This window comes from Amblyomma americanum, chromosome 1 (assembly GCF_052857255.1).
Source record: "Amblyomma americanum isolate KBUSLIRL-KWMA chromosome 1, ASM5285725v1, whole genome shotgun sequence".
Classification (NCBI taxonomy): domain Eukaryota; kingdom Metazoa; phylum Arthropoda; class Arachnida; order Ixodida; family Ixodidae; genus Amblyomma; species Amblyomma americanum.
The window spans coordinates 178,522,969-178,547,186 of NC_135497.1; the positions used below are offsets into that span (position 1 = coordinate 178,522,969).

Genomic DNA, 24,218 nt, shown 5'->3' on the forward strand with positions numbered 1-24,218 from the left:
ATTTCTAACTTTGGCAGTGTCCATGCTATTTTTTCGCGTCGCTTGTTTCTGCTGCGTATCTGGTGTCAAAAGTACACATTCGGTTCGAGATAGAATGCGAATGAGTTCCCCCAACTCATTCGATGGCGAATGTCATTCTAACCTAATGACATTAGACAGTTTTAGCTGTGCGTACGCAAAGCGCTACAGCGCTGCGTGCGTTGCGCTGTCCGCTCCGAAGTATAGTTTTAGCTGGCCGAGCGGCGTCCCTCAAACGCATGCGTAAACAGTAGCGCCATCTAGTAGAATGACATCAAAGAATATCAACGCTCGGTTGAAGAAAATTTCATCCGTGATTACTGGTAACTAGGGTGAGTGCATTGGGAGCCTTTTTTTGTTTCAAGAAGAAAAACTATGCAAACCGAAGAAAATGTAAGAATTAACTAAAAGCTAGAAAACTGCTTCGCCAGGTGTCGTGTCCATGAGAAAAACACACTGCACTTAGTTAGGCCTAGGAGCTTGAAAATCGCCAAATTATCTGAAAAACAGGGGCTAGTTATCGTTTATACCGCTACGTGTGGACAAGAGTAGGCGAAATAAAAGCGAACCGCTACCATTTGAGCAAGATATTGCATCGGAGAATCCTGCGGCGACATGAATTTTTTCCAAAGCGGGCGAGTAGGGCACCACCATCTTGTCAGCGTTAACGTACGCAGGCCACGCAAGCGCCGCAACGCAAAGTCTGCTGGCTAGCGTACGCACTCAAGACGCAGGGCTTGCACTTGCGTTCTGTACCTGCACAAACTCCTTGTCACCGCAAACTCCTTGTGTACGCTAGGCCGTTGCTTACGCACAGCTAAAATTGTCTGTTAAATGCTCCCGTGTAGCAGCCGATTAATGGCATTAGGTAGGTGCTAATGTCATTCGATGGGAATGATGGGATATGGGAAAGTTTGCCGTGTGGCAGGGTATTATATTGGAGAGTTTTAGCATAGCGTTAGCAGACATACGCAAAAGCATAGCGTATGCTATAAAATAGCGTGCTTTGTACTGCTCATGCCCCAAACGCTATTCCAAATCGAGGTTTAACGTACGTGCGCGTTACGTACGCTGTTTCTCGAATTTAGCGTGCGTGCTTTTGCATACGCTAGGAAAAATAGCATTGTCAAGATGGCGGCGCCCACGTCACGCGCTTCGGAGAGAATTCGTCAATGTTGAGTTTTTAGGCATATTCATTGCCTTTAATGGCACACGAGATATTCGCTTTGCCTCCCCTTGCCAACAGCATAACGAATGAGGGATAAACTTGCCCAGTTTTCAATTCAGTGGAACGATTCCCCCGTTTTTAACCCAAACAAGACACCGCTGACTGTGGATTGGCTTGGTTTGGATTTTTGCGACAAGGTATAGCCTTGCCAAGCACAATCCTTTCCGCGGTAGTCAGAAGGGCCCGAAAGACCTCAAAATGACGTTTTTAAAACCTTGCTCGGTTCAATTACCTAAACGAAATTAGGCCCTGGCTCGACTGAACTGGTGATGAACTGGCTATCTACACTCTACAACTTAGATAACCTTGGCTAAGTGCGAAAAATGTCACAAAATATTTTTACATTTTAACACCAGGTCCAGCGCTAGCGTTGCATTCGGTTTAGCATAGGGTAAGCTAAAAGTGCTCATGTGATTTCCAGTGTAACCTCCCGCGAAATGCTTGCGTATAAAGTACGTAAGCGCTCATACGTTATACTAAAGGTCTCTATTATCACCTCGCGCTGGGTTTACAAGTTCAAGGTCACAGAACGACCATGCGAGGGTGCGAGGGGGCACAGTACTTGGTGCTAGCTCCGCGTGCTCATCTTCTGAAAGGAGTAGTCTTCTTAGAGTGCGGACAACCCTACGCTTGCAATGCTCAGCTCAAGTATTCTCGAGGATGGGTCTGCCATGTTTTGTAGCTTTGTAGAAGGTATTTTTTTATTCTCTCACCGTGTCCGTTATGTTGAGTCAAGTTTCAGCAGCACATGCTCCTGCCTCTCCGTGGCCTCGCTTGCCGAAATTGGCGGCCTACGAGGTTGTTTCATCTCGCTTCCATCTCTCTCTCTCTCATCTTACATAAATTTTCAGTTTGGCTTTGTCTGGGTCATTTGAAAGTGCTCCTTCGCGCACGAATGCGGTTTTGGATGGCGGCTCTTCCAATTCTGAATTCCGGCGTTAAAAGAAAAGACACTCGTGTTAGATGAGCCGAGCGTGACAAAGATTTGTGCCTGGATCAATGTCACAAGCTGTACCACGCTGTCCGGAGGTACTATAAACAGTGGTCTTATTGTGGTGTTCCTCGGTAAACTGAATCTTTTGCTAGCAACCCCTGGCAGACATAAAAATCTATATTGGCTGTTATCTATGTTGTCTTCTATGAAGTATATAACTGAAACTGCACTGCTGATTCCCTGATATTTAAAAAAAAATTTCCCTCGAATTGCTTCGTTCAATTAAATGCAACGTATCTACGTGAGTGCAGTATATATGGACCCTTCACATAGGTTACTAAGGACAGTTGTACAAGCAGTGTAAATGACAGCTGACGCAATGTGATTTCTGCCTTTGCACTTGGATGCAGCTGCCGCGAAACTGGTTTCCCTCCTTTCTACTAAGCTGCAGCAGGCGTTCTACCTCCGTTCTATTGGCTGCTGGTGCACACAGGTTTTCTTTTCCACGCGGCTGCAGCTGCCGTGAAACTGATTTTCCTCCTTCACCATGACATTTAACAGCTTTTTTGTTAGTGGCCCTGCTAGTACATGAAAAGGAAAGGGGATTTCTCTCTGCTGTTCCACCTGCCACGCATGGCAGCTGGCGGGTGGACCTTCCCTAGGACACACAACAGCTCTTTCACTTGTGACCCACCTACTAGGTCTAGCACATTCCATCTGCTGCCAAATGTGGCTGCTGGAGGCTTCATTCGATTGCTTTTTTGCTATACTAGTAGGATACAACTTAAAAAAACAACAGTTGTTAACACTGTGCCGCGGTCCGCAGCATCCTGTATTACTTCGCTAGCCAATCACAACAGTAAACGCAATCAACTTTTTAATGTTTGACTTTATTAAACAATTCAGGGGTCATAATTCAAGAAGTTATAATTTTTTTCTGGTGATTAGCTTCTGGTTTAGGCAAGAAGAAAAGTTTTAACAACGGACTACTTTTTTTGTCGTGGAGGAATTCTGTACGGTGGTCCTGAATGTGGGCGGAGCTTCACTGCAGACTTGAGTTGTATCCGACTATAGCAAGCATCAGTGCTTGTGCACTAAAAATGACACTGGGGATGCGTCTCTCCCGGAGAATCTCGACGCTGAAAGGGTTAATAATGTAGCTGTTTGGTTGCACGGGTCCTGGGCTGAGAGTCCTGTGCGTGAAGGTATCATCTTAATGTTGATAATTGGGCAAGTTAATGAAAGTTCATTTTGAACAGCAGCGCAACTTGGTGTTCTGCTATGGGTTCTGTTAATTCAGTGCTTGTCCAGTCTCTTTTTGCTAGTGTCGCGTCTGCCCTAGTTGCACTGTTGTTGAAAGGTATAATCTACCGTGTTAATGGCCAGCTTCTGAAGCTGCGGGAAAGCAGACTCGCAAAAAAAAAAAGCTATTTGCAGTGCCTTACTGCTGCCTGAAGCACATTTTGCGAAAATGGTGCAGTTGTTGGAGCCCTTGTAATTATACCAAGTGACATTTTCCTTCTCTTTTTAGGCATACAAAATTGTCTAAGGGAGAGACAAAGAGAGGTTTCATGATCACGTAAGCTGCAGCAAACTTTGGGCATATTGTGCTGGTTGGTGCACACATTAATAGAGGCTTGTTGATTTTTGCTTAGTTTTATGCTGGTGTGTGCGTGTGTGGGTATATCTGTGTGCACGCACGTGCATGTTGAGTAGACATACGCGGTGACATGAGTTGTAAGAAAGTGAAGCATCAGAGTTTTTCAATTTAGCAAAAAAAAAATGAAAGTCTGTAAGGGTTACCGTATTTACAAGATTACATGTAAGTCGGCCTATTTTTCAAAATTTGAAAATCCGAAGTGGGGGTGGGTACTTAAAATCGAAACCAAAGCATCACACCATAAATACAGGCAAGACAAACGAGATATCAGGCATACTACAGCATGGTTGCATTTTCGCTGCGCGGCTTCGTCGCATCGCTCTTGGTGCTGGCCTTGAGCAGCTGCTATGCCAACGCGCAGAACTGACATCCCCACCCCACGTGCGGCGGCCGTTGTTGGCTCTCGATAAGGAGCAAACCAGCACCAGCCCACTCCCCACACGTGGCCACAGATTGCGGCTGCAGATAAACGGCGGCTGCAGATAAACGGCGGCTGCCGATCACGTATTCGCGTTCTACTCTTAATATGCGTTTTCCCAGTTTTTTTTTTTTTTTTTTTTTTAGTGCGCACTCAGCTCTCAAGGGAGCGTTGATGGAAGGGCTGCTGTTCCAGTCGCGGCGGGCAGCGGTGCCAGGGAGTGTCTGTAGCCAATGGAAGAGCCGACGCCGCTCACGCATAGTTGCTCTTTGGCTCTGACACATATCACTACAGCCAGCTGCATTTTACAAGTTTTTAATGTAGTGCTTCATCATTCGTCATTGGTGCTCTGGGTCCAGTAAGCGACCGGTGCTCATTCACGGCTACGTTCAAGATGGCTGTCATTCTTTACGCCGAAGAAACAAACAACTGCGTACTAGGCCGCAAGTTCGACATTCGCAACGGGTAATACAGGTGTGACGCGATGTTGTGGTGTGGCTGTTTGCGAAGTGCGGGATTTCGCTGCACGACAATGTTAGAACGACGAGCTGTAGGACCGCAGCAGCGATCACGACGGCAGCGCTAGTGAGGACGATGGCGCAAGTGTGCATGAGTAGTCCAGTGACAAAAACATTTTTGTTTTGGAATGTGCTCACGGGCGTGGCAGCCGATTGCAGCTGGCGATAAGCAGAGCCCACAGGATAGTGCTATCTCGTTCTATTATTAAAGGCCAAAAGTAAACGACCTCCTGTGTGTTTTTTTGTTTTTTTTTTTTTCTTTCTGAAATGTGATTTGGGGGGAGGGGGGGTGACGACTTAGATTCGAGTCGACTTACAATCGTGTAAATACGGTATATGGGCATTTGAGGTTTCAGATGTTAATGAAACGGAACATATAGTAAGTGTGGTTACTGTAGAGGAAAGTTGTGCACAGTGGTATGACTAATCTTACGTTACAAGGTTATTAATGCTTGACTAGGTGTCGAGGTCACTCATTGTTTTGCAACTAGTACATGACTGCACAGTTTGCACTTTTTTTTTCTGAGTAATTGTGGAAGGGCACAAAGTGCAAATATATTGTGGCATGAGCAGCTGGCTTTGACAACTCAGCTGCGACACCCTGGACTCGTGGCACCTCCCACTGGTCATTGTTGTAAGGTTTTAAAGGTTGCACGGTGTGCAGTGTTTTCTTGTGAATCGTTTTGTACACTTTGTTTGGAGCTTGGATAGCACTTTAAAAAATCTTGCTTTTTTTTTTTTTTCTTCAGCATTTGAGCCATCTGTTAGCTTGTGCTGAGTTACGAAATTCGGCAGAAAAGTGACAGTAAAGCGTGAAGTGACATGAGAGAAATGTCTATGATCGCAATGAGTGACTGCATTTCACACAGCGCGCCGTACTCTAGTGCTGTCGGCGCATCTCTGCTGTCTTCGCTTTTCGGACGTTGTAACGCGTAGTACTACAACAGTTCATGCCAAAAAAGCAATGAAAGATAAGAGCATAGCAAAAGGAAACTTTGCAACGTGGTTGTCGCGCAATTCCTGCGCAATAACCCTCGTCAATAAATCAGAAGTTCGTCTTAACAGGAGTGCCCCCAGAAAATATATGAGCATGCTGTGTATTTCCAAATATATATGTTAATGGGGGAGCCTGGTCTTGGAAACAAAATTTTATTAATGTAGTCATTATTATGAAATCTTTAGGAAACATGTATTTTTGTACGCTGATTCTGTGTGTGTCATTTAATTTCATGTATAACAATTTCTTGACCACTTATGTAACTCTTATGCAAGTTTTTTGCAAAGAGCTTTGAAGAAAATTTGCTCTGGGAAATTCGCTGAAATGTATGCCATTGGGTTCTCTTGATACCATGGAATGCAATAAGGGTAAAATTATCATCGTGGCTATCATAGAACAAAGCTGCCACTTCAGAAACGGGAATACACACTTACACACTTTTGTTCGCATTTCTGGAGCGACAACTTCAAAACCGTATATCTTAAGTTCTGTGATAAGCAGGAAGGCAATTTTACCCTTATTACATTTGGTATCGAGAACCCAATGGCATACATATGAGCAAGTTTCCTGCAGCAAATTTTCTTCAAGGCTCTTCACAAAATGCATGCATAAAAATTGCATAAGTGCTCAAGGAATTGTTTTACATGAAATTAAATGACATATTTTGAATCGGCACACAAAAATACATGTTCTCTGAAGATTTCTTAACTGTGACTTCTTTCATAATTTTTTTTTTTTTTCAAGACTAGGCTCTCCCCTTAAATGAAAACAATGAATGAAATGGCCTTACAGTGAGAGGGTAATGCAAGTGGAACATATCTGGCACTATGCATTAAGTGAACTGAACAGCGAGGGCACGAAATGAAGTCACATTTTTGACTGAAAATAGCATTGGTGTAGTTTTTTCACTTTTTTTTCACTCTCCCTCTCTTCTGCAGCAACTATTTGTGTTTTTCTTTTTTTTTCACTGGCATTACTTTTGAGACACCTAGCACTGTGAAGGTGTCCAGCTGGCTGTGCACCTCTCTTATCTCGCTTCTTCCGCAGGGTAGCTGTTGTCAACACTATGAGCAGGCGCACCATGAGCCTTTCCGTTCGCCTCAAACTATGCCCATGCGGCGCCAATATCTGGCCATCTCTACACCACCATAATGCATATTGCAGTGCCATTCGAGTTGAAAATTCAGCTACCAGCTGTTTAAGCCCTCGATTCAACGAGTGGGTGCACTCCGTGCCTATGCGCCTTTTAGCCTGACGCATAGAGTTTCTTACTATTAACTATAGAGTTTCTTACTATTAACTAGAGGGAAAGATGGTGGCGCTGCACCTCAGCCACCATGGGCACTCAAAGCATCATGGGCCGGTGAGCTACTTGGTGCGGGACAGTTGGATTTTTTCGGGAACACACAGTGGCATTACTGAGACGTCCCATTCCAACCACGGCACGCCCCACGCGCAGACGACTGACGCAAACGTAATGCGCAAGACCCATAGTAGCGAAAACACAACAGCATATGACACCAATAAAAGGTTTCTGTTTTCCGAAGTGCCATTAAAAAACCTCTTGTGTTGAAGCGACTTTTTTTTATTTAAACATATTTATTTTTAAAAATGCGCCTGTTAAATGCAAAATATTGGATTTCGTGCTGTACAGTATTTGCCCAATAGGAGAGCAAGCCGTCGCTTATTTTGAGCAAACTTTACATTTACATGCTTTTCTGCTCGTTTGTTGCAATTCATAGACAGGATATTGAATGTTAAAGCGTTCTTGATTATTGAATAGCGTTTATTTTTACATTATTTTTTTGGCCAAAAGTTGTGGTTGTGCAGTCGGTAGCTCTCCGTCCCATGATGCTTAGAGCGCTCATGGTGGCTGAGGTGGTCCCGAGGAAGCTCCATGCAAACTCCCATAGACGGGGGCGCCAGCTTTCCCTCTATGTAATAATAAGAAACTCTATGGCCTCACGGAGGCAACATGTGGCACGAGACGCGCGCATGATACTGAGATCGGGCATCTCTGTGCTGCCACGTGAAGGCAGGGGCAAAGGTGCCTTGCCTTGGCCGCATTGGCAAGGAAGCTCCCCGCACAGTTGGGCGACTTTGCACGGAAGTTCTCTTGTCAGGGTGCGCTTTCTTCCGTGGAAGCGTTTAAATTTTTTTCCTTTGGGCGATAGTGCCACACAGATGCCCTGAGAGTACCGTTGCGTGAGGTTGCCGGGGCTTACAATCGCTGCGAAAGTTCGTCTTCACTGAAGCACGCGAAACTGTTCATCTTAAGGGAATTTTTTTTATATTGTCCACTGTGCGGAATGAACCAAGTGATCTCACACGGTTCATCTTATCAGAGAATTCGTCTGTAGCTGTAGTTGTTATGGGCATCAGCAGGTAAATCCTGTCAGCCATAAACAGATGTATGAATGCATTTCTCATGCTTTTGCATACGATTTTGTTCATTTTATATAAAACAAACTTCAGATGATACTAATATTTTTTGCCACCCTGTGAGATTCGTATCAAGATTCTGCTGTATGTGGGCCTGTTGGGGTACCTTGGAGGAAAAAAGTTTGAAAACATCTGGACTACGGCATTCTAATAACAAAGAAACTACCGTATTTATTCGAATCTAGGCCGATAGTTTTTTCAAAAAAAACGAGATGTAGAACTCTTATGTCGGCTTAGATTCGAGGATTTCGTTTCGAGGTTTCGTATTCGTAAAATACGAATAAATGTAGCACGCAGGTGGCGCCCCCACAAAACGCCAACGAAAGACAGCACTGTAGCCGTTGCTATCCGTAGTCGTTGCTATCCGTAGCCGATACTGATCAAAGCACACATGAGCACTGGCTGCCATTTTGGCCTTGTTCTGTTCTCGTGCGGTGGCGTGAGCACATTCGCAGCAGTGAAGTTGTCGTGCGTAGTTTTTATCACCAACACCATGGCACCAAACAGGCGGTGCCATTATAGTGCCGCCTTCAAGCGGAAAGTTATAGTCGCTGCAGAGCAGTCGTCAAATCTTCAAGCCGGGCGGGACTTCGGCGTGGATGAGAAGAATGTTCGCCGTTGGAGTTCCTCTCTCTACACCAAGTCGCCTATGCGCAGACACATGGTGCAGTCGTTTCGCGCCACGCACTTTCACGTGCGCGGCGACGTAAGAACAGTCGTGTCGCGTCATAAAAATAATTGTGATAATGAGGTATAAACAGTGTTGTTTTTTCGGCCGGCCTACAATCGAGGTAAGTTTTTTTTTTTTCTGTGGCCTTCAACTTTCGGGTCTCGGCTTAGAATCGTGGCCGGCCTAGATTCGAGTAAATACGGTACTGTCACCAAAAACGGAGCTTTTATGAGCAAGAAAAGACAAAAAGGGTCAAATACGGGTGTGGCCATCACAGGCTAGTTTTGCACTTAAATTTCTTGCATTTTGCACATATGCTAGAGGTTTTTCTACACTGCCATTCGTTTCAAAACTGCTGCAACCAATCCTTCTCAGTCTAGATGTCAGTTTGAATTGAGTAGTGGGAAAAGTTTTAATGTAAGTTTCTCGGCCATAAATGGGCATTTTGCTACTGGACAAACTGCTGCATACCTAGAAAGAGCCGGGGAATAAATTTTTTACTAAGAACATTAATTCCATGGAGTTGTTCTTAGTGCCTCTTTACCCCATTCACTTCCGCGGGCCGTTCACAACGACAGAGCACAACCTGGGTGTGCTAGAAAGAATTAGCAATAGCTCGTGCTGAGAACGTTGCCTACAGGAGATTTTTATTTTATTCGACTCAACACATTCGCAAATCCAGTGCAAGTAAAATTTTTCTTGTTTGTGAAAAACCTTGAAGTCAGGTGTATGAACTGCTAAGTGGAACTCATCGTACTCCCAACAGATTTTGCTGTGCTATGTGCTGCGCTGCCGCTGGAGCAGTGCGTGCATCAACAGCGTCTCCATGGTCCTGTGGTGGGTGAAGCTGTCGTGTGGCGTGAAGGAGCCTATGTCCTGGTGGCACTTGATAAGCTAGGTTAAAGCGCTGTGGGGGTTGCTGCCATTACGTAATGCACACAAACCCTAGAACAGGTCCTTGTGGTGCCATCTATTATCACGGCCAGTAACCAGCTCTACTTTGTTGTTTTTCGACATGGTGTTTGGCAGAGGCAGGGACAGCGACATCCATCCGCGGTGAATGTCCCTGCATTCTGTGTAGCACATGCTGGCACCATACACTCATGTTCGGCACGTGGCAAGTGCTGGTCGTGCCGGTTGCCATCCATAAAAAGCAAAGGAAGATGGGTGTGCTGATGCTCGTGAAGAAAAGTTAAAGGAAAGAAAAATGGCTGATGAGGGACTCCCCAAGACCTTTGTGCGGCTAGAAGTCTCTATGAGCCGTCCTAGATTATGTCGCGCCTTTCCTACTGCACATTTCATGCTTACATCTACTCTCGATGATGAGATAGTCTTGAATTTTTTCCTCAGCTTTGTACACGAAACATTTGTGTGATGTTTTCTGCTGTGGCATCATTCGGAGATATTTGGTGATAAAAGTGGTACTGTTGACAAGTCTCTAGACTCATTTGGGATGGAGGTAAAACTGGTTGCCTGTAGTCTTGTATCGGGGCAGCACAGCAACGGGAACGGTTTTGATGAGCCAAAATTTTCTCTTTATGTAGCGCATTCTTTTTCAGTCGCTTTTGGTATAGTATATAGCTGATGTAAACAGCCAAATACATCTCATCGAAATATTTCGTTGCACACTTTCAAATTTCCCATCCTGGGCTCAAGCTTTCTTTATATGATGGGGTCTGCTAAATTGTGTGCTGAATTTAATTTTTACGCTGGGTTATCAAAATGGAGCAAATGGGTGATGAAAAAGAAAGCACTGTAAAACATGTTATTCAAAAAACACCAGTTCTTGTTATCTGGGACCTTGCAAACTCATAAAGGGCATTCCCCTCACATGTTAAACCCCATAAACCGTAAGCCATTGCCCCTCCATAGCATCGTGGGCTTGAACAAATCAACGAAGCGCTATTAGTATAGTGGCCAAGCTTCGTGAGGTAGCCTGCAACATTGTTGTAGCCATGGAAGTGGCGCTGTCAGTTGGCACCAAAACAATTTACAGCAAACAGGCAGGAATACCTTTTAAACTTTGAAATGTGCAGTTAGGCTGTTTTAATTGACTCTGCACAATGAAATCATTGGAAAAATTAAATGGAAACTGGAAACACTGTGGAAACTGAGTTAAGAACAACATTGGGCATGCTTGTACTTTTTTTGTTATTTTTGAGTGGCTTTCGTTTATATTCACAGAGTTCTATCGATCATTTTGCCATCCGTGGGCGGCACCTGAAAGCTCCTGTGTTCGTGCGCAGCCTCCGTGATCAAATGCACCATTGCTCGCAGCCGAAGCTGATCGCGGATGCCCTGGCATGAGCATTTCAAAGGCTGTTCCCGCATAGATCGTGGAAAGTTGGGGTGCGGCCTGTATGTTGGTGTGGCCCTTAGATGCGTTTAGATGGTATTTTTTTAGTAGTTTAAGGTGCATGAAAACAGTCAATTTTGCAATTTACTCCACAACAGCAAGCACTCTATTGAACCAACCTAGGAAGATTCCAGGCAAGGTTAGGCTAAGCAGATTCTGAGCATATTTGATCGCCCAGTCTTTTTAGTCACTTGCAAGGTGTCTTACCTTTTAGGTCAAGTTCATCTCGCACACCATCACGTTCTCGGTCACGAAGCTACTCCCGCAGCCCCAGCTTGAACAGTGTTTCTTCAGCTTCAAGTTCACCCAAACGTCGGCGACTCCAGGCCCCGTCTACGGCAGCAGCCATGTTGGCTGCCAGGAACCCATCACCACCAAAGAAAGGTGATATTCCATCTCATAGTGCTTGTTTATTTTGTATTAGGGAGGGGGGGGGGGGTATGCGGGGACATAGTCAGTTTTTTTTTTGTTTTTTTTTTTTTTTTCCAATGAAGGGTCGACTTATATGTGGCAGGCAATATACCGTGTGCATTCCGTGTTATGTCCTTTGTAGAGTTTTCTTTTTTTAGGACGTGTCCACGTAATTTTCGCACCCCCTTTTTGAAGCCTTCCCATATCTTGTGTATGCAATATCAAAAAATACTTGAAACAGTTGTCACATGGTCATGAATTGTCAGACGTTTGCTCGCACTCTCGTTGAAGTGGAGGCAACGAAATGGATTGATTAATGCATATTGCTGTTAACAGTGCACTTGTATGGTGCAGCACTGCATATTTCTGTGACACTTTTAATGCTGCTTTTTCCTAGGTCTTTAGTGTAAAGTAAAGATGGACCATATGGATGTGGGCTGTAGGGCTCAGTGAAGTAAACACTGAACAAGGAAACGGGAATACTCGAAGTGCATGTCACATATGGTTCCTTTGATTTCCCAAGCTCAGAACTGTCCCCGGCCTGCCTGGGAAGTCGCATATTTGACAAACTTGGTACATCAAGGAAGCACTCACTCTCGTCTAGAATATGTAACTTTTTGTCATCAATGGGCAGGAAACTCGCATCGCTGTGTCACAACTCATCACGGACTGTTCTTCACTCTACAAACAGCACTAAAGACAAGGACATGACAAGACTGCATGGACTACACTTAACATCATGCACCAACCATCCTGCCAAAATGCGTTTCACTCAACATTGCACTGAAGGTGATGACAACCAGAAGCAAAATGAGCGGGAATCTGAAATGCCTTCAGTAGTGCCCTGAGTGCAAAATGTGTCGTTGAGCAATGCATATATTTCTTTATTCACTCACCGTATCCTTGTCCTTCCTTTTCATTATCTGTTTCCATCTGGAAAGCAATTTACATAGCAAGGATCATTTAAGTCATGACATTCTCTTAATATAGCTGCAAGCAGCGCATACTGAGTCGTCATCTGCTCGCTGTCTCATCTAAATCTGTCCAAAAATGCAGAGGCAGCTAAGGAGAGGCTCTGGTCTCCCTTAGAACTATATAGCCGTTAGTCAAAATAATACGTTTTTGAGCTAAGGAGAGGCTCTGGTCTCCCTTAGAACTATATAGCCGTTAGTCAAAATAATACGTTTTTGAGCGGTCAGCCTGATAGGCAGTGCTAACTTGGCAAATCAAATAACACACCGAGTTTCCGTGTAGTTCCACACTATGCAGGCAAACAAATCGAGGAGACAAATAATTAACGGTGTGTGATGCTTGTTGACAATAGTTTCACATATTTTTGTCCGTCTACCAAGACACTTGTGTTTACAAATTGAAACCAAAGCATCGCACCATAAATAAAGGCGAGACAAACGAGATATCAGGCATGCTACAACGTAGTTGCATTTTTGCTGAGCGGCTTCATCGCATCACTCTTGGTGCTGGCCTTGAGCAGCTGCTATGTCAGTGCGCAAAAGTGGCATCCCCACCCCGTGCACGGCGGCTGATGTTGGCTGTCGATAAGCAGAAAACTGGCACCATCCCACTCCCCACACGTCGCCGCGGATTGCGGCTGCTGATAAGCAGTGGCTGCCGATAACGCATTCGCGTTTGTCCAACTTTTTTTGTTTACTTTCAACCACGCACTCAGCGCTCAAGGGAGCGTCGATAGTTGATGGAAGGGCCGCTGTTCGCGGTGGCACCCCCACTTGGAACCACAGCGGCACCAGGGAGTGTCGGTAGCCGACTGAAGAGCCAACACCGCTCACACGTAGTTCCTTTTTGGCTCTGGCGCATTTGACTACTGCCGGCCGTGTTTCACAAGTTTTTAATGTAGTGCTTCATCAGTCATTTATGCTCCGGGTTCGGTAAGCAACCGGCGCTCGTTCATGGCTACATTCAAGATGGCTGTCATTCTTTACGCCAAAGAAACTAACTGCACGCCGGGCCGCAAGTTCGACATTCGCAACGGGTGATACAGGTGTGGCAGCTGCAGTGAGGAAAAATTTTCAGCTGTTACATGCGAGGTCGTTATGTGGCTGTTTGCAAAGTGCGAGATTTCACTGCATGACGTTGTTATAATGAGGAGCTGTGGGACGACAGCAACGATCACAACGACAGCGCTAGTGAGGATGATGACGCAAGTATGAGCGAGTAGTCCAGTGACTAATACATTTTCGTTTTGGAATGTGCCCACGGGCGCGCCCACGCATGGCAGCCGACAGCGGCTGGCGATAAGCGGAGGCCGCAGGATATTGCAGGAGGCTGCAGGATATGTGGTTTTGATTTTAAGTCGACCCCCCCACTTCAGATTTTCAAATTTTGAAAATAGGTTGACTTAAATTGCGTAAATATGGTATAACATGTGGGGAAGAAAAACATCATTTTGACAGCCAGAGTAGCAGGTGCATTTGTTACACGAATGTGCCCATTGTGCAAGATTTCCAATTATACAGGGTTTTCATGCAATCCCCTTTAAGTCATAATCGGGGGCTGTGCTGTCTGAGTATCATACCAGCTACCAGGCCCCTTCGCTGTTGATGCTACATTTTTTGTGTTTATCAAGAAGTAAACACTTCTCAAAAAGCAAAACTGGGTAAGCTTTTTTCCAGGTATAAAGTGTTGAATTTTACAGCAGCTTAGATGAAATTAGGGTTTGCTGTGGAAGCTTTCTCTTACTAACTTAATGTTGTATTAGTGCATACTTGCATTAGTGTGCACTTCACTAGTAAAGCTGAAAAACCCGGGGTATGTGTGAAGCCTTGACCTTAGACGGAGCACCAGTGGCGGAGGCCTTGCGCAGCTGCTCCGTCAACTCGTGGAACTGGCACCCCAACTCCCTGCGCTCAGCTGCTGATAGCAGCTGACGATAAGATATTGCACGCGGTTGCCTTTGAGGTGGTGTTGCCTCAAGTGCTTTTGCACGTCCTGCTCAGTTTAACTGCTTAAGACCTTACTATTAAAATTTTAAAGCGCTAGCACCTATAACAGCCATTCCCCGCATTTGCGTGTTGTATGTCTGTCTGTCCGTCTGTCTGAAGCAGTTTTGTGGCAGACTGCTCACCTGTCCACCAGGTGGTGGACAACCTGCCCACCATGTCAGGCGGCAGCGCATTACATTGTGAGTGACAGCTCGGGAAATGCAACCTGGGTCGCAACCCAACCCAAGTCCCACCAATGCCAACACCTGCCATAGTAATTGCCTTGCGCCGCCGTTAAGCCACCCGCTGGCTTACCAACTTAACCTAACTGAGCAGCGCAGCACCGAAACACATCATGCTAGCGCACATATCCGCATTTGGCCTAATTATCCAAATCGACTGACTTTTTTTTTTTCAGTTTTGAATGATTGTGGGACATTTGTGGTCGTGCAGGTTCTGAGGGAGCCAAGAAACGAATGGAGAAAGACCCCATTCCAAAGGGTGTCTCCAAGTTATCCCTGCAGTCTCAAGCAACTGCAGCTTTGGGTCCTGGTGTTATGATGCCTAGCTACCGGGATCCTCTGCCTCCACCTTTAGACCTTGCTGGCTTTGAGGAAGAAACAGCTCAGCGACAAGCCCGAGAAGCTGCATTGCGGCAGCAGGGTATTTCTCAGAAGCCTCAAATAAAGCTCACCCTCATCAAGAAGGTAAGAATACATATTTAGTAAAGTACACAATGAGGACACATTTTGGAGTAGCTGTAAAAGAGAATGACACCTGCAGTGCAACCTCTCCTTGAGGCAGTTATGTGTAAAGCAGCAAGGCTTTTTGCCACATTAAGCAGGTCATTGCTTATAGGCGTACCATGCCTAAAGGCACGTTTATACTCTGACATAACGAATGCGTGCAGCACGGCGACGTCAACGTTGGTCAAAGCGAGATCCTCTACACTCCAACGGCGCTTGACCAACGATGTGTTCGGCAACTTCGGCGCACCTCGACCACACAGGCAGCGACTTGGAGCATGTCTATTTCGCGCCGAGCATGCCAGCCTCCGCCGACCCAACCAAACCCGTTCCTCCTCTTGTCGGGGCTGCGCTGCTTCGCAAATCTATGACAGATGGCGCGTCGAACGTTCTGCGCATCGTCTGCGCATACGCTTCTCCTGGCGCAGCCGCTGCGCTGCGTCGGAGTGGTTGGACTGTAGGAGAGCTGAATTTGCGCCTGGAGCGGCGTCGCCAATCTGACGTAACTGACAATCAGCGGTGCTCGGCCACACACCGAGGGCATCGAAGTATAAACTCTGCTTAAATCTTCCCCTTTTTAACAATATTGTAGTGTTGGTGCCAATTGTGCTAGGCACTACAACAAACGCTGCTACAGCGAAATTTTCACCACGTCGAAGTGTTTGGTTCCCCATCAGCAAACCATACAAGGAAATGCAATTATTTTCCCCCACAACAAACAGTTTTTGGAGTGAGGTTCTGCTACACCTAATTTCTTTTTTTAGTGAGCAGCCATTTTCATTTCTTTGTTGCGCATCCACATATGCCCATATCATGTTAGGTTTCACCAAAAACGGCTGCCGAAGTCAGTTTGCACTCCCTGTGAAATCTGAATTGATGCACTGTTATGTGTGCACAAAGATGCAATGCAGCGCACGGCTGCCTGCAGTGGCTTTGCTGACTGCTCGGACTCCGCACCTGCGAACTGCGGCCGTTGGTGTGAGGCAGCTTTTGCTTTTTGCTCTCTTTGCTGATGAAGGCATAACGGAAATCAGTTCTGCGTTTGTTTAGTGTCAAGTTATCGTGTTGACTGTAATCGGTAACGTTAGATGCTTTATGACAGCCTGAGGCTAGTTACAAAGTGCTTTCTCTGCGACTTCAGTCCTGAGCACATTAGGCCTAGCAACACCGAGCAAGCAGTGTGCAACAGTGCAATGTCACCCGGCGTGCCAGTGGGTGGCACGTCGTTGCAAGAAGCGTGATGCCGGCTAGGGTGCACTCTAGTTTCACTTTTGCACTGCAGACAAGCATCATGATTGTTTTTTATTTTTTCTTTCTTTCTGGTGAACCTGGGCAGTGACATAGTACAGGCACTGCTGCGTAAATAGCAGTGTGATGGCAATGTTAGGCAGAGTCTCAGCAGAGCGACTTTCCGCCAGTATGTTCGTAGCATGCTTTGAAAACTATCTTCGAAGAGTGAGAGCAACCGCATTTCTTGAAGGTGCATGCGACTCCTATTCAGCGTGCAGTGACGCGACTGCACTCGTGCTTAGTCCACGCCAAAATGCCTCCAGGCAGAGCAGTTCACAGTACGGATTCTCGCAGGACAAAAGCAGGGATACTTTTATAACGCGTCTGGAAAAAATATCATTTTTGATATCAAGCTTGGCGGATGCATTTATTACGCAAATATGTGCATTGTTCCTAGATTATCGTGAAAACCGCACCATGGCGCTTTTTTTTAAGGGCACAGGGTAAGCCCTATACTTCCCATGCATTTTAGGCCATGTTGAGGTACATGTTTCCCCCTAACTAATAACAGTAGCCTAATAATACATATATCATTGTTTGCCAAATTTTGTGCTCTTTTTACTGAACTAGAATATTTGAAATGTGTTGAAAATTCGATTTTTAATAAAAATTTTTCCGGTAGTACACAAATCTGGCCTTTCTTTGCGCATTTCAAAATTCATAACAGAATAACTTCTCAGTGAAATTGCTTAATTCTAGTTCAGTAGTTGGCAACACTTATGTAGATGATTGCAAAAAAAAATCAGCCGTCTGTCTTGAAAGGCATTGGAAATAATGGTACCTTTGTAAGAAAAAACACTGTTTTGAGATAATAGAGCGTAAAGAGAAAAAAGATGTGAGAAACCATTTTTTATTCGCAGAAACGCCTCCATAGTAATTGGTTTAATAGCCCCCTGCTTCGTAGTCACTGTCGCCGTCATTTTTTCGCTTTTCGGCTTGTCGTTTTGACTGTCGGGCCTCTTTTGTAAGCTGTCGTGTTGCTCGGTCCGCAAAGTACATGCGCTTATAGTCAGCTTCCCTCAGCCACTTGATGGTGTTGCTCCCTGGGTTCAATCCACACGCCTTCAAAACGTTGGCCCGTGCGATGCTACCATCATTAAATGAAAGAACAGCATCCAGTGTTGCCATCCGTAGGGTCCGAAGCCTAACAAACACATTCTTTGGCGCGCGTTCCCAAACAACATGGTTGAACGACTCATTTGCATTTTGAGTTCGCCCATGCAGGCTCTTCTCTAGGAGCTCAGCCTTCGATAGCTCCCTATAAATGGGTTTGATAGCCTCCAAGACAGATGCAGGCAAACTCTCCTTGTGGAAAAATGGCTTGCCCTCTGACTGACTTGTGTTGAAGGCACACCACGTATCAGGTCCCTTTGGGCAAAGTCCATGGCATGGGTCATCGTCTGTGGCCGATAAGTGGAAGAAGGTTGCCCAAACGGCCTTTCGCATTTCATCCAGGTTTCCTACATTTCTTCTGATGGCCAAACCATAGTACGTCTGGAGCTTGTCTATTACTGCATCAGTCAGTCGGCCTCGGCCCGAGAGGCTCTTTCCATCAGAGAGTTTTCCTGCTTTGTTTCCTTTTTTTAGCCTTCGTAACCTTGTGCCCATCCTTTTTTGCACGTGCCCTATGCACTCAACCTTGGATATTTCAACGGAATCACCATATGGCATTTGTGCCTTCACAGCCATAAAAGCCTTGCTGTCACCATCCCCAAGGTATTTGACGTATCGAACGCCGTGAAGCTCCTCACTCCTGCCGAAAATTTTCAATGCTCCTGCGACTTTCATTCCACCGCTGGTGCCTTGGTAGTTGCTTTGGCACACCTCTCTATGAAGGGGGTCACTGTTTGTACCCTTGATGCTGCACTTTGGACAACGTTTAGTCAAAACCTCCACATCCAGCACTTTCCCAGAGTCTACACTGGTCGCAGAGACTATGCCGTTATTGGAAGTATGGCCTCGCTTCTGCCAGCTTCCATCAAGAGCAACTGCAATGTCTTTATCCCCCTCATTCAGCTGCACAGCTTCGTCAGCTGCCCTTTTCATCGACTCCTGAGCAGCAGCTTCGATGTGACCTAGAAGCTCTTGATTGTATTTCGCAAACTTTGTCGGCGGCTTAGGAAGGTTTAGCATAGCACAGAGTATATTTCCTGCAGCCATTCCCTTACCAATGGACCTCAAGGCATACACTAACCTGAGGTTGGCTTCATAGAGGCCAGAAGTAGTTTTCTTCGACGTCTCAAATCGTTGTGCGGCACTACACACTTCACAGTTCAAACTGTAAACGCTTGCAACACCTACCCGTTTTGTCACAATTTCGATGAGCTCAACACTTCCACCGCACTCTCTGCACACACAAATCTGTGTAATTGCGGCACAAATGCCGTCCATGTCCATTAAGGCATATTGGCTGCTGCTCTGTAGCACATCCTCTTCCTGGAAGCACAGAGAAAATCTTGAAAGCTTCGATGTCGAGGAGCTGGCGCGTTCGGCGTTCGGGATCTCATTCGGTCGTGGACATCCTTATGCTTTTTCGCGATGAGCGTAGCGGTTGCCGTGAAATTCACGCCTGACGAAGGCCTTCTTTGCCCTGGGCATCTCAACTTATCAGCAGCAACCAACACCGGCACAATTTACAATACTGATCGAAAGGGATAGCACTCGGACGCAGCTGCATGAAGGTTGCAGAAACGTGGAAAAAACGTGCAAAGCGTCTCAGGATTGTCTTGGCTAAAAAAGAGGAGCCGTACAATAGTTGCCAGACAATTTTTTATATGTAGCTGATTTTAGACAAGTTTTGAAATCAGGTGGTGGACTTTTTGGTTGAAAAAATTGACGTTAATCCTGAAAGGGGGCGTGGCCGCTCACTACTTGGTTTCAGAAAAAGCGTTTTTCAGCCGTAAATATGGCTTTCTGAGGAAAGTGCGATCATGGAACATGTGTAGAAAGAATTGAACTTCTAAAATTCCAAAAGAAAAAAAAACGATTTTTTTCTAATTTTACCTTACCCTGTGCCCTTAAAAGGCAAAAGATCCAAGCCGACAGATTTTTTGAAAATAAAGGTTTCCTTGAACTAGCTGGTCTAATCTGTCAATGATCTGGCCCGATTTCACAACGAAGCTTCTGCTTCAACGAAGTTTTTGCAGTTCCCCTGAATTTCATTGTAGCAGAATTCGACTGTAATCGTGCTTCATGCATATGCAATGCCGAAAAGCGAAAAGCAAGAAAAAATACCTGGTGAGGCGGAGCCATGACGTAGACATCAGACGTACCCTGTGCCTCCCTATATAATACATGAGTAAAGGGATCCTTGCTTCGTCCAGACAGGTGAGAGAAACAGACTCAAAGAGGGCACGGCAGGGAAGCTTGGCGAAATTGCTTGATTGTGACGGGTGCAACTCTGCTGTTAATGAGTCTTTTAAAAAAAAATTTGCAACCGTGCATTTCAGAGCCGATGCCTAACAATTGCCGCAGTATAGCAAGTTTTCCACCAGTGGGTGGTCAGGGCCCTTTACCGTATATACTTGCGTATAACATGCACTTTTTTTCAGCAAATTTTCTCAGATGGGAGATATACACGAATGAGACCTATAGCTACACTTTAACACACTATGATGCCACTGCGAATATTTTGTCAGATAATTCAAAAGCTGGTGACAGATACAAACATTTTAGTTCACCATTCATTGCCGCTTTCGCTCTAATCGCCGTCGGACAAGCTCAGCTACCGTATAGATGCGTGTAAGGGCCACACTTTTTTGTTCTTTTCAGATTTGAGGGCCAATTTTCAGGGTGTGGCCCGTACGGGCGATTCGCTTTTTTTTTTTTTGGTAGAAACACACCAGTCGGGAAGTCAGCGACATTTATTCTACGTTCAATCGCCACTCGCGGTGTATTCCGACTCCGAAATGGTGCTGTGCTCCGGTGCACACTCATCCCACAAAAAGTCGTGCAGCACGTCCGCTGTCAACGCGTAAGCATAGTTCCGCGTTTACATCACTTAGCAGAGCAGCTCTTCTTCCAGTTCAGGAAACTTGCACGGCTTGGCTCGTAAAGCGCGCTTTTTGCAGCTTGTGTTCCTCAATGCATCCTTTTGGTTCCACCATCGTCGGACGCACTTCTCGGCCACGCACGCGCTTGCCAGGTTCGACAGCAAACTCCCAGCCGTGTAGCAATTAAGGTGTTTGCCCATCGTGCTAAATCTAATAAAACTGCAACGCTCGGCGGCGCGCGCAAATGCCACAACTACGATGAACCACAACTCTTGTGCCTTTGACAGCCGCAAAACGCTGGAGCTGGTGATACTGATGCCGATATGAATAGCGGGAGCTTGCAGTGGAGGAAAAAGTTGACGATGATGATCATGAGCCGGGGCCTCTGGCGCCATCCATGGGTGGCACCTGGAAGCTCCTGTGCACATGTGTCGTCTCCGCGACCAAACGTGCGGTTGCTCGCAGCTAGAGCTAATCGCGGAGGCCACAGCGTGCATTTCGAAGGCTATTCCCCCGTGGGTTGTGTGGAAAGTTTGGGTGCGGCCCTTACACGGATATTATTTTTTACTAATATTTCCTTCTGGAAAACAGGGTGTGGCCCATATACTTGTGCGGCCCTTACACGCGTTTATACGGTAATCGGCATTCTCACTGCTGTCGGACGAGCTCGCCTCATTGGCATGCTCCCAAAACTGATCGTCCTCTGTGCCGTCCATGGCGTGCACCTTTGCCGTTCGGCGCCAGTAGTGCACACGGGGACACTTTTTGCCCCTTTGGCTTCCACCGTGCAATTTTCAGGGGCATCGAATAGGCGGGTCTGATCAGCCTTGCCTATCTGTGAGAGGTTGTACTCTTGCTCCCTCGAAAGTTCGTTGGTAAAGTGATAAAACTTCGTTATTTTGTCATCGTATTCGGCTGACAGCTTCTAGCACAACATCGTTCGATGGCAGATGGAGAATTGGTGCCATTTCATAAAATGTTGAAGCCACCCTCGACTGGCTTCAACATTTAGAGCGATTAGAGCACCAGATAACAAGGACTAAATGGTGCTGGTCAAGCCACCGTGAAAATCAGAGACATCGTGTTGTACAGCAATGATGATAATGGATGCGGTATGGGAAAAACTAATTGGCGCCGTCTTGTAGCACTTTGTGGGACTGTACACTAGAGCTGCTTATACACGAGTGTATACGATATATGTTTCTCTACCTGGCAATCGAAGATGTCTGAGCTAGGCGAGGACTGCAAAGTAGGAGTGGGTAAATGTTTGAAATTTCAGATAGTTTGTGAATAATAATTCCTATTCGACTTAGTTTGCACTACACTAATCTATTTGAAGTATTTGAACCATCTGAACATTCTTTCCCTGTTCACCTAAACTCTCAGATTTAATTCTACATCTTGCATTTGTAATGTCACGGACGCTTTGCCCATGGCGACTTTCGCCGTGTCAACTCAAGAGCCATCGTGGCACATTCATGGATCGAGAAACAAAGTGCAGCACCATGCAACACATCATCGTGTTGTGCTACGACGCAGTCAACAACTGGCCCTGAATAGACCAACAAAAGGGGGAGGGTTTCTGCATGTAGTTTCTATTGTCATCCTTTTGGAAACAACAAAGTGCAATAGCTTACAGTTGAACCTTGATATGAATCTCACAGGGTCACAAGTAAATTCATGTCATCCGAAATTTTGTGTTATCCAAAGAGAACAAAATCTATATGCAAAAGCATGAGAAAAGCAGTACATAGATCTGTTTATGGCTGGTGGAATTTATTTATTTATGGCCGCACAGCCACAGCTCACCACTCGTGCGTACAACGCCACAAACGATCACGACATCTGTGATGTGTGGGCTGCTTGCCTTTTTTACAAATTCGTATCAACCGTGTCTAACCATGGAGTGCAGGAAATTGGCTGTGCTGCATGCAAGTTTCCACTGTGGAAAAAAAGTGTTGGTGCTGTATCTTTTTTTTTTGTATGCTAATTGAAGTCTAATTTGTGTATTTTATAATATACAGTTAAACTAAATAGCTGTCAGCTAGTAACGTAAGTGCCAAGTTTCATTGCAGTACTGTAACTAGAAATGTGAAACGAAAATTGGGCAACTGAAGAGTGCACGCATAACATCGGTGTGCACTTTGCTCCGAAGAATTCACATCTTGGCGATGTACATGTGGAATACCTTTTCTGTGGCATTTGGCCTGGATTTTCAAGACACATCTCATGCAACCAAGGATTTGATAAGCAGCTTCAAAAAAATTAGGGTTCTTGCAGTCCTTACTACATCCCTGGTTGTATGGCAGGGCAGGGCAGCAGTGGATGCTGGGTCATGCTTTGCTGTTCCATCTCAGGTCCCACAGACAGACACATGACAGGTGCACTGCCAAGTGATGTGATTTTGACCTGCTTGCGTTTGAGTTGTAATTCCTTATGCTGCAATTGCACTAGGGAGAATTGCATTTTTCAAATGATAACTGATGTGGCCATTAATAATGACGGGTTGCAAGTCTCTAATTATATGTCTAGCAATACCAGTCAAAAGTAGAAATGCCAACAGGAAATTTGGAATCCCAAGTCTTAAACCACGCTTGAATATGCATTCTTTATTCTTTTTCACAGCATTGTAGTAGCATACCCTATGGAGGCATTGTATAACAGTTACTGAAATTGTGGGCACATTGCAAATGATCCACTCCATGTAGCAGACCTCATTTTGTGAAATAGCTAATGCATGCTGGTTTTGATCACCAAGTGTTGCCTTGGTAAATGCCTGCGTGAGCATAAATTTGCTGTGAAGAGGAAAGCAATGTCCTTCTTCATTGACGTAGTGTTTCCTGCATTCCTTGAAAATGTCACTTTTACGAACTTGGATGTTATACTGCATGTGGCCTTCATAATGTTTTTTATTTTCAGACACTTCCTTTGCCATTGGCTAAAAAGGAGGAGCCGTCTGCCAAGAACAATGGGGACAAAGGTAACTGTTTGGATTACATCTGCAGCCTGTTGTTTTGCTGTATGTTTTACTGTTTTGTTGATGGATGACTGTTGCTTTTTTTTTTTCTTATTTGTAGCTGCGAAGAAACGACCAGCCTCCCCCCCGAAGTTGGTCTCATCACCTTCTCCCCCACCTAGTGGTGGTCGTAAGTCAACCACTTTAAGGCGTGAGGAACTTCTGAAGCAGCTGAAGGCGGTTGAAGATGCCATCGCCCGCAAGCGAGCCAAATTTAGCTAGCCTTCTGTGGCTTCTTCCATCAATTCATTCGGTTCTTTCCCACCACCAATAATCCTTTGTAAATAAATAAGTCTATTGGAAGTGTATCGTGAAGCTGTGCACCAGCGTTTCACGTCTGCCATGGACGTTCATAGTCGCCCTGCCCTGGTTTTGGTCTGTGTTCTCGTACTTGAACGTGTGAAATATTTTTCTCTTTTTTTTTTCCCTATTCAAGCAGTTTCTGAAGCCTGGCTTTATATATGAGGACTAGAAGTGTATACCGGCATAGTCCCTAGTGTATTGCCACTCTGGGCACTGTGAACCTGAATTGTTTATCGCAGTCGATATCCCTGAAGTATTCCAA

The 24,218-nt window shown here is 45.5% G+C and overlaps 1 protein-coding gene across 10 annotated transcripts in view; it reads left to right on the forward strand.

Annotated features, from left to right (window-relative positions):
• The window catches only part of LOC144114258 (uncharacterized), a 110,378-nt gene extending 86,417 nt beyond the window's left edge, over positions 1 to 23,961 (forward strand). For 6 of the 10 annotated variants that reach the window (XM_077647867.1, XM_077647869.1, XM_077647871.1 and 3 more), the window contains 5 exons: positions 3,712 to 3,759; positions 11,456 to 11,625; positions 15,063 to 15,316; positions 23,557 to 23,617; positions 23,715 to 23,961. In XM_077647867.1, coding sequence (XP_077503993.1) covers positions 3,712 to 3,759; positions 11,456 to 11,625; positions 15,063 to 15,316; positions 23,557 to 23,617; positions 23,715 to 23,875 — 694 coding nt within the window. In that variant the 3' untranslated portion in view covers positions 23,876 to 23,961. The remainder of the gene's footprint in view (positions 1 to 3,711; positions 3,760 to 11,455; positions 11,626 to 15,062; positions 15,317 to 23,556; positions 23,618 to 23,714) is intronic. The other 4 variants (XM_077647874.1, XM_077647873.1, XM_077647875.1 and 1 more) reach the window with 1 other exon arrangement.
• Positions 23,962 to 24,218: the final 257 nt, after the last annotated feature.